This window comes from Gastrolobium bilobum, unplaced genomic scaffold, assembly GCF_033153095.1.
Source record: "Gastrolobium bilobum isolate Gb01-03AN ecotype WA unplaced genomic scaffold, APGP_CSIRO_Gbil_v1 utg44780, whole genome shotgun sequence".
Taxonomy (NCBI): domain Eukaryota; kingdom Viridiplantae; phylum Streptophyta; class Magnoliopsida; order Fabales; family Fabaceae; genus Gastrolobium; species Gastrolobium bilobum.
The window spans coordinates 37,501-47,968 of record NW_026899725.1 but is presented as its reverse complement, the minus strand read 5'-3'; the positions used below and the strand labels follow the sequence as shown (position 1 = coordinate 47,968).

The 10,468-nt window shown below is 39.2% G+C and overlaps 1 protein-coding gene across 1 annotated transcript; it reads right to left on the bottom strand.

Moving 5' to 3' along the window:
* Nucleotides 1-500: 500 nt before the first annotated feature.
* LOC133292950 (aspartyl protease AED3-like) lies at nt 501-3,857 on the bottom strand. Its single transcript, XM_061491442.1, has 3 exons — nt 3,388-3,857; nt 1,553-2,027; nt 501-859 (listed from the first exon to the last, which is right to left on the bottom strand). The coding sequence occupies exons 1-3, from the start codon at nt 3,853-3,855 to the stop codon at nt 501-503; spliced, it is 1,302 nt and encodes a 433-aa protein (XP_061347426.1). The 5' UTR covers nt 3,856-3,857.
* Between the last annotated feature and the right edge of the window lie 6,611 nt (nt 3,858-10,468).

The following is a 10,468-nucleotide window of genomic DNA, read 5'->3' as shown; positions in this document are numbered from 1 at the left end:
GACAACTTCGGTGTAATATTAATGTAAAGGCTTTTTCTGACTTTACATTAATACATTAAAATAATTTATTTTTTAAAAAAAAAGTTGTCGATGTAACATTACTTTATAAATGAAATGACAAGGTGGGGGTGCCGAATCTGTAAAATAAACAAAGAAAAGGAAGATTATTATACGACCCGTGAAGTTTCACGATAATCTGAACACTGAGTCTCATCAATTCAATCAACATGAATATAAAAGACACAAGGGCTACAGGTATATAAACCCGTGACACACCATTACAAAAGCTACAAATAGAATTCAACTTTCAAAACATGAATTTAATTCCATACATATAGTACCTCAAAATCTTCCACTACGTAGTTAGCAATAAAACCTTAACAATATACCAAAATCAAACCCACCAAGAGATGAAATACCATTACCCAAGTAACTTTCTAATGCCAATTTGACATGATTATTGCCACCAAAAGTCATGAAAATTCACGAGCAACCATTTATTAAGTGCATAGTTCACGAGAAACGCCAAGCCTTGAGTTGGGCACGTCGTAGAGCACACGGTGGTTTTGTTGCTGCATGTTGGCTATCACATTCAGCACTGAGTTCACATTATCTGGTGCACCCGCCATGGCCAAACATGTGGTGCTGCCGGCAGTGCTATGTATGAGGATGTTGTCTTGGGGTAGCGTCACATTCATGCCTGAGAACATGAATGTTATTGTGGGTGCTACTATTGGGACTGTGTAGCATGTGTCAAACCCTCCTAGGGTTGTCACCGTTAGGTTTACTCCAACTCTTCGCCGGAACTCGTCTCGGATTGCCACGTAGGCCGGTGCAACTAACCGGGTGAACACCGTACCTAGTAATTTTTGCCAAAAAAAAAAAAAACAATTATGGTCATTATATTATAATTAGTCTCTTTTTTGTGGTTAGTCTTATTGTTTTTTGTTTCAATTTTTATTTTTATTTTATATCATAGTAACAACGAAATTTGAATCTATAATCTGGCACGTCCATTTTAGTATTTTATGATTATTAATTTTTAGGAAATAACAAAAAACAAAAGGAGAAGTGTGACTACCATTACATTATTTATATTGTCAATCACGCTTTATTGCCTAAAATTGCGGTGTTTTTAATAAAAGGCATGTGGGGCATTATATGAGAGAGACGTATGGTCCAATCACGAGTAGCATTTTGACTCAAAAATTGTTTCATTTTCACTTAATTTCTAGCTTGTTTGGTGTCATTAAAACATGAAGGGCCTTCAATTGGACTTCATTTGAGAAACCGGACATAGAAGGGAACAACTAATCAATTTTTGAAGCTTAGAAAGGAACAACAACAAAAATCACTTTATGACACATTCTAAGTTTGTTATGTAAGTCAAAAGCATAATAATGAATTTAAGAAGTGTTAGCACTTTCAATTTACTTTAGATATTCTAAATTGAAGGTTTAAATCTCTCACTTTTGTATTAGCATAGAGTGTTTTTCTTCCCTTAATTAACATTTTTCTTTTCACAAGTAGTGTCTAGGTATAGTGACATTACCAGAATCAAAGATGGTTCCTGCACCGGTGGTGGGATTGAATGCCAATGCCTCCGGAGGGATAACAACAACTCTCCGGCCAACCCTAACAGCAACCAAGTTAACATAGTAGAGTGATGATCTTCTAGGGTTCTTGAGAAGTGGGGTGAACTTGATCCTCTTGGGCTGGGCAACAGGCCCAAGTCTTAGTGACCCAGAGAAGTTAAGGGATTTGAAGCTTGGTAAGCAATAAGAGAATGTAGACTGATAGAGATTTTGGGTCTGGGATAATAGTGATAATGGGCCTCTGCCTAAGCCCAATAGCCCCTGTGGTGGCGCAGAGTTCCCAGTGCTCTTTGCAACACAGCCAAAGCTGTAGCCAGGAACTGGGTCAGTGGCTAGGGTAATTGTGTCTTGGACCAGGTTAGCCATTATGGATGAGCTACCATATGTTAGGTTGAATGTGCACGCGCTGCCACCGCAACTGGGGTTGGGTACCTGAAAATGTTCTCACTATGTTAGAAAATGTTGCTTTCGAAAAAACAAGGTCTCGTGAACCCTTGCCTGCCATAGACTGCACATAGCTTTTAAGATTTTGGATTGGGAGTACATTTTCTTTGCATATTCACTTCATTATTAAAAAAGGAAAAAATGAATATAGGAGAAAAAAATTCGAAAGATAAAAATACTATAAATAAATCATTCTTTAATATATTTAGTGCTAGTAGTATTGAAAATATTTTCCAACCCCACAGTCAATGGGACTAGCCCTTTCAATGTGATGATGGCCAAACCTATCATTGAGTCCCTTTCATTGTGAAAATACCCTCCTTCCACGTCAAGAATAATAAAGAACTAGGGTAAGTTGTAGGTCATTTGAGTTTTGTCCTATCAAAGATATTTTTGGGTAATCCAAAGCAATCCCCACTATTGTTTACCAATTACTACATATTTTTATGCACCGCAAAAATATTTTCATTTGTAAAATGGACTTTATTAATCTCATGCAATAGGAGAGAATTCTCTCATGCAATAGAAATAATCATGCGTGGACCCACCCATTATAGAAAAAGAATAAAAGAATAAAAAAGTAACACGAAAATCCATATATGTGTAGGAGAGAATCAACATAAGAGTATATTTTTTCTTGTAAAATAGTGGCATTTGAGTTCACATGATTCTTACTGAATTTTCAAATAAAGTATTACTTGCACAATTGTTATAATTTTAATGATACTTAATTAAGTACATAACTTCATTAGTCCAGTTAGAGTTTAATTAGTGAATTTCTTTTTTCTAGTGACACATGAGATACAATTTCTCATGTCATACACATAACAAGTGATGAGGTCCACCACTTGTTAAAAGTATGTATATATAGTATAGATTTTGATGTCTATGAGAAAGTTATCTCCTATTGCATGAAAAAATAATTATTCTTACTTAACATGTAGAGTTTTGTACGATGAACAATTGCAATAATTTTGTGAGTTATTCTAAATTTTCCTACTAAAGTCAGGTACTAAAAAGTTATTAGAATGAATAAAGATGAAAATAAAATGTGAAAAAATGTTTAAAAAAGAGAAAGAAGAGAATCAAAAGAATAAAATAGAGGTAAAGAACTTGAGCTTGGTGTTTTTTGGCTTCCTCCTAATGATGGAAGCCATGAGTACAATCCTTCTTGAACGGATAAAGGAGAAAAGAGACAGCCAAAATGAGCTGAAAATTTGCATTACATAACATCATGGTGTTTGGTTTCTTTCAACTAATGGAATCTAGCTCCTAAATCCACATGAATTTAGAAAGGAAAGAAAAATGGAAAAGGTTAAGAAAATGTGGACAACTAAAGTTTCATTACCTGTTTGCACTCAGCAGCACCACAGCTAACATTCTTGAATGTGGTGGATTTATCAGGAGCAAACAAGGTTGATGAGCAACCATCACATCCAGAGCAAGGTACCCAAGCAGCATCATTGCTAGTGTCCATGGCTAAGAGCAATGTCTGAGGTGGGGTACCTATTTTGGCTCTCACAATATAAGTTGGGCTCTGTATGATTTGTCTGCCTGAGGCAATTGGTACAATTGATCTTCCAGCCACCAAGCTAGACAGGAACTGAAGCCTGGCTTGGTCCTTGGCTTGCAATTGTAGGACACTCTCTTCCCACGAAAGTGGCTTTGATGGCTTAAATGGGGAACATGGGCTAAAGATATGGAACACTTGGAGGGTTGAGCCATGATCCTGAGTGTCACATTTGGGGTTGAGCCCTTGAACTAGGGAGAAGAACAGGAACAGGATTAAAGGAGAGAGTGAAAGTGTGATTTTCATGGCTATTAAAGTTGGATTTTGGTGCTCCATAGGAGTGAGTACTTAGTGTTATATATAGTTAAATATATATATATATATATATATATATATATATATATATATATTTGAAATTTGACACCTCATCTGAAAATCGTTAGATCAAAAAAGAAAACGACTCTGATTTGTAAGCATATGACAGCATTGATCTTTTTTTATCTAACGGCTCTCAGATGAGGTGTCAAATTTTAAATTTGACACTGGTGTCAAAGGATCATACCTCATATATATATATATATATATATATATATATATATATATATATATATATATATATATATATATATATATATATATATATATATATATATATATATATATATATATATATATATGTGTGTGTGTGGTGGAGGTATGTGTGGTGGGTTTAATTTATTTTTTATTTTTTGGGCTAAAGATTTTTTGGGGTATGTGGGTGAGGAAGGGTATGGCCTATGGGTCACTCAGCGTTGTTAGTGTAGTGGGGGATGACCAATAGACTTCGGCAGAAGTAAGTGGGAGATAACAGTCTGTACTCCATTTGGTTTTGTAGGATACTGGGCCTAATTCATGTATCAGAAATTCAACATGGAAATTACTCCTTCCATTATATGCTATGATATTAGACATGTATTGGAAGGATTTGCTCTAACGAAAAAGGTAGCTTTTAGGTTGTGTGCTACATAATGGAAGAAGAATGAATACATACTTTTAATATGCTCTCCAGAAGTAATGTTGGATTATTTGGGCTCCATTTAGGATATCAATGTCCATAGATAAATTAACTACTATAGTTTTTTCACTCTGTTTCCTAATATTCTTTCAATAAGCATCATTTCTAGGAATGACTGAGATTGTGTCACGCCACCTCGTACCAAATAAGAGGGTTTACTCCTTGAAATATCTGTTAACTAATCAACTACATGATAAATAAATTCTTAATTGTAGTGTGTATTTGAAATTTGCAGTGTTAAGGATGCTAGAAAACGAAATTGATAAAGATATATGTACAATTGACAAGTTATGGGGGTGAGAAAATAGTATTCAAGCTTTCAGAAGCCATAATGAAGTGCTGTGTTGTCAAGGCAGGAAACTACGGCCAAAATGTGGGGGTGTGGAAGTACCATAATGCACCATTGGACTAAATAAAAACACTTTTCAGAAAACCCATCAATTGTTCTCCTCTGCATTTTAACTCTAAAAGAGATGAAGCAAATCCATTCATTGATTTATTAGTTTTTATGATCTATTCTTGGGAATAAAGAACATAAATTAATAAATAAAGGTAACTCCTTGCAAGAAGACAAAGCAAGCTTAGCTACAAACAAGAGACCGTGATTTCAGCTGAATTGCTCCGTGCCCTTTTGTTCTTTTCTTGGATTTACCTCCTCACGGGTGGTATTGAATGTTTCAGATTTTTTTTTTACTCCATAAAATGTAGACATTATATTTGCTTGCTAGGTTACTTCATTAGTACAAATCATTACGCAACGTTATACACTTGGAAAGTATAATCTTATATTAGATGAGATTATTCTCTCAGGTTACTCTTACATAGAAAAACTTGCTTTATTTTTTCTTCTTTTTTTTGTTGGACTTTCTCTTTCAATGCTAAGCCCAAGTCCATTGAGGAGTTTCCTAAAAACTCTAAACCCTATATTTCATCTCCTCTATATATTCATTAGTTGTGTGTGGAGGCTAGGTTAGAACAAGAGAAGATTATTGAGAGATTTTTGAGCAAAGCTTTGAGTTTTGTATTTGAGAGACCTCTAGAGAGAGTTTGAGTAAAACATCTCTAGGAAAGTTTGATTATCACTATTGTTGGAGAGGTTGTGTTAACCACCACATTCGTGAATCTTGATTCTTTGTACCCATTATTTTCATAGTGGATGTTTAAACTGGACCAACTCCCGTGGATTTTTACTTCTTCATTGGAGAAGGTTTTTCCACATTAAAAATTGCTTGTATTCTCTTTCTCTCTTCCCTTTTGTATTTTCTTTTTTCCACTGCGCTGCCCGACCTGGTGAAGTTCAGGCCGAGGTAAGATTGCCGAGATCTGAGATCCAGGATCTTGTTGATTGACTTCTGCGAAAAGGCTCTTTAGCCGAGTTGAGGGTACTGAGTTCCCAACAGTGGCATCAGAGCCCGAGTTCGACGGGTTCTGAGGGAGACGAGATGGAGACCAGTGGCATAACCCATGACGAAGATATGTTCAAGCTGACCGCAAACGATTTCACGTATTGGAGACCGATGATGGAAGATCATCTCTAATGCAAAGATTTACATGAGCCCATTATCCTTGATTAGAGACCGGCAAGCAAGACCGATAAGGAGTGGGAGATCCTAAGTCGTAAGGCGGTAGCTACAATCAGAAAATACACAGACAAAAGCCTCTTTGAGCACGTGTCCGAGTTCACGAACGCGTATGAGCTGCGGACGAAGCTAGAGTCCATGATTCAGAAGAAGACTCCCAAGAACAAAGCACACCTGGTTCGCTGACTTGTGAAGATGAAAATAGATGACGAGATGCAGGCTTTGCTGTGGAATACTCTGGTAGCGACTTTGAGTAATTCGACTCCAGAAGAAAAATTGAAGATGGATGTCGTAACTGCTAGCCTCCTGAATGAAGAAGCCAGGAGTAGAGAACGAGGTGTTTTGAGCACGTCTAAGGCCAACATTGCTGAGAACAGAGGGAAGTCCAACTCCCGGGGTAGAAGCAAGAGTCGGGGTCGAGATCGTGACAGACGAGAAAAGTCCAGAGGTCAGTCAAAACTGAGATATGAGTTAAAGTGCTTCAATTGTGGGAAGCCAGGGTATAAGAAGCTAGACTGCAGGACTCTACAGAATGACGAGAAGAACGACTCTGTGCTGGATCAGATTATTCCCAAGAAGAGGGAAGACAAGAGCACCACTGCGGTTGCTGCCAACTCGGATGCCGAGATATTCCTCCTAGGTGAGGATAATTATTTGAATGTTGCATATGATGACTGCATCTGGATTGTTGACTCTGGTGCCTCCTTCCATGTTACTCCATACAAAGGTTTTTTCTCATCTTACCGAGGTGGTGATTTTGGAGTCATGAAGATGGAAAATCAAGTGACCAGCAAGATTGTTGGTGTCAGTGATGTGACCCTGACCACAGATGTTGGTGCCGACTTGTGTTGAAAGATGTAAGGTATGTTCCTGACATGCGATTGAACCTAATCTCGGTAGGCGAGCTTGACGATGCCGGGTTAGTGAACTACTTCAGTAGTGTTAGATGGAAACTGGCCAAGGGAAACTTGGTTGTTGCCCGAGGTAAGAAGGAAGGCTCCTTGTACGTGATGCAAGAAAAGATCAATGGTGGAGAAGCCAATTATGTCCGAGATGGACCTAGCTTGGAGCTATAGCACAAGCGCCTCGGCCATACGAGTGTGAAAGGGCTCCAAATCCTGCACAAGAAAGGATTATTGACCGAGTTCAAAGGCCAAGTGTTGTAGAGATGCATGCACTGCCTAGCTGGAAAGCAGCACCAGATTTCTTTCGTGAAATCGGATCAACCCAGAAGACGCAGGTATATTCTTGACCTCGTCCATACTGATGTTTGCTCCATGTCGGAGAGATCCCTTGAGGAGCTCAATACTTTGTTTCATTCATTGATGACCACTCCCGCAAAGTGTGGGTTTATTTGTTGAAATCTAAAGACAAGTACTCCAATCCTTTAAAGAGTTTTTTGTTATGGTTGAAAGGGAGACTGGGAAGAAATTGAAGGTGGTTCGATCTGACAATGGTGGTGAGTATTGCAACCCTTTTGATGCTTATTGTAGAGCGGACGGGATCCAACTTGAGAAGACGCCCCCAAGACTCCACAGTTGAATGGACTTGCTGAGAGGATGAACCAGATTATTGAGGAGAAGGTCTAAAGTTTGCTATCTAATGCCGGATTTCTGAAATCATTCTGGGGAGAAGCCGTCAGAACTGCTGTTGACTTGATCAACCTCTCACTATCACGGCCACTTAAAGGAGAAATTTCAGAAGAAGTCTGGACAGGTCGGAAAGCGCCTATAATCAATTGAAGGTATTTGGATGACGAGCTTTCGTGCATATCCCTAAAGATGAAAGGAGAAAACTCGATGCGAAGACTAAAGAATGAATTTATCTTGGTTCGCTGAGATGTGAGTTCTAGTTCCGACTTTGGGATCCAATTAATTAGAAAATAGTGAGAAGCCGAGATGTGATCTTTCATGAAGATAAGACAATACATGACATCTCGAAGCCCAAAGTCTGGGTTACTGTCAGACGAAAAGAATCCATCCCTCCTATCCGAGCTGAAGCAGGGGGAGAAAATCAAGAGAATAATGAAAATGATGACCAGCAACAAGCTGATGATGACCAAGATACTGAGGTCCGAGTTGATGATGAGATCCAGGATGAGAATGATGAACCGGGTTCTCAAGCTGAAGAACAGCTGAGATAACCAACTCGAGAAAGAAGACCCTCTTCAAGATACCCATCTGATGAATACACCGTTGTAGCTGAAGACGGTGAGCCTCAGAGTTATGATGAGGTTGTGACGAGCTCAGAGAAAGAAGAATGGGAAAAGGCAATGCAAGATTAGATGAAGTCTCTGCACGAGAATCAAACTTATGAGCTGACCAAGCTGCCTGAAGGAAGACGAGCTCTAAAATATAAATGGGTCTACAAGATTAACAATGAAGAGAACGGGAAGAAGTCGAGATACAAAGCTCGGATTGTAGTGAAAGTCTGCAATCAGAAGAAAGGAGTAGACTTTGAGGAGATTTTTTCTCTTGTGATGAAAATGACCTCGGTCCGAACCGTGTTAGCCATGGCGGCTTCGATGGACCTCGAGGTAGAACAAATGGATGTGAAGACGGCATTTCTTCATAGTGATTTTGAAGAAGAGATATATAGAGAAACTTGAAGGGTTCCGAGCTCCAGACCAAGAAGACTTAGTATGTCAGTTAAAGAAGAGCTTCTATGGCTTGAAGCAAGCACATCGACAGTGGTACAAGAAGTTTGAATCATTCATAACTGATCATAAGTTTGAGAAGACAGAAGTCGATCACTGCGTATTTGTGAAGAGGTATGAGGTCGGAGATTTTTTTATTTTGTTAGTTATATGTTGATGACATGCTTATTATAGGGAAAGAAAAATCGAGGATAGTCGCCCTGAAAAAGGCGTTGAGCTCTTCCTTCGTAATGAAGGACCTCGACCCTGCAAAGCAGATACTCGAAATCAAGATTATCCGAGATAGACAAAAGAAGCTACTATGGCTGAGTCAAGAAAAGTATATTGAGAAGATTCTGAAGAGATTAAGCATGGATAAAGCCAAAACAGTGAGCACCCCCCTAGCCAGACATATAAAGCTGAACCAGAAGTAATGTTCGAGATCTGATGAAGACAAAGACGAGATGCTGAAGATCCCGTACCAATCCGTTGTCGAAAGCTTGATGTACGCAATGGTTTGCACTAGACCCGACTTGGCATATGCTGTTGGAATGGTGAGCCGGTATCTGTCAAACCCCGGCAAAGAGCACTGGAAAGAAGTGAAGTGGATCTTCAAGTACCTCCGAGGTATGACCAACTTATGCCTCCGATTTGGAGAAGGAAAAGCCGAGTTGCAAGGCTACTCAGATTCTGATTTAGGGGGAGATTCTGACTCGAGAAAGTCGACGACGGGATACAAGATGAGATTTGCCGGAGGAGCTGTCTCTTGGCAATCAAGACTTCAGAAGTGTGTTGCACTATCAACAACCGAGGCTGAGTACATTGCTGCTACTAAGGCAAGAAAAGAGATGTTGTGGATGAAGAAGTTCCTCATGGAACTCGGCCACGATCAAGACAAGTACGAGCTAGGATGTGACAATCAAAGCGCAATTCATCTTGTGAAGAATTCGACCTATCACTCCTGCACTAAGCACATTGATGTGAGTTATCACTGGATCCGGGATGTGGTGGAAGGTGGAGAGGTCGAACTCGTCAAAGTGCACACTGACCAAAATTTGTCCGACATGATGACGAAGCCGGTTCCAGCAAGAAAATTTGAAGACTACTGTGAAGGAGCCGAGCTGATGCTGAAGCCGACACATTGAAGTCGGTGGGGGAGATTTGTTGGGCTTCCTCCTTCAATGCAAAGCCCAAGCCTATTGAGGGGTTTCTTAAAAACCCTAAACCCTATGTTTCACCTCCTCTATATATTCTTTAGGAGGCTAGGTTAGAACAATAGAAGATTATTGAGAGATTTATGAGCAAAGCTTTGAGCTTTGTATTTGAGAGACCTCTGGAGAGAGTTTGAGAGAAACATCTCTAGGGAAGTTTGATTATCACCATTGTTGGAGAGGTTGTGTTAACCACCACATTGGTGAATCTTGATTCTTTGTACCCATTATTTTCATAGTGGATGTTTGAACTGGACTAGGTCCTGTGGGTTTTTACTTCTTCATTGGAGAAGGTTTTTCCACGTTAAAAATGACTTGTGTTCTCTTTCTCTCTTCCCTTTTGTATTTTCATTTTTCCGCTGCGCTGCCCGACCTGGTGAAGTTCAGGCTGAGGTAAGATTGCCGAGATCCGAGATCCAGGATCTTGTTGATTGACTTC

What these genes read in the sequence shown, in the direction of transcription:
- LOC133292950 (XM_061491442.1), bottom strand. Translation starts at nt 3,855, where the DNA reads ATGAAAATCACACTTTCACTCTCTCCTTTAATCCTGTTCCTGTTCTTC. An exon ending in GTGCTGCTGAGTGCAAACAG is followed by an intron (nt 2,028 to 3,387) that starts GTAATGAAACTT and finishes GAACATTTTCAG; the next exon opens with GTACCCAACCCCAGTTGCGG. An exon ending in AGGAACCATCTTTGATTCTG is followed by an intron (nt 860 to 1,552) that starts GTAATGTCACTA and finishes AAAAATTACTAG; the next exon opens with GTACGGTGTTCACCCGGTTA.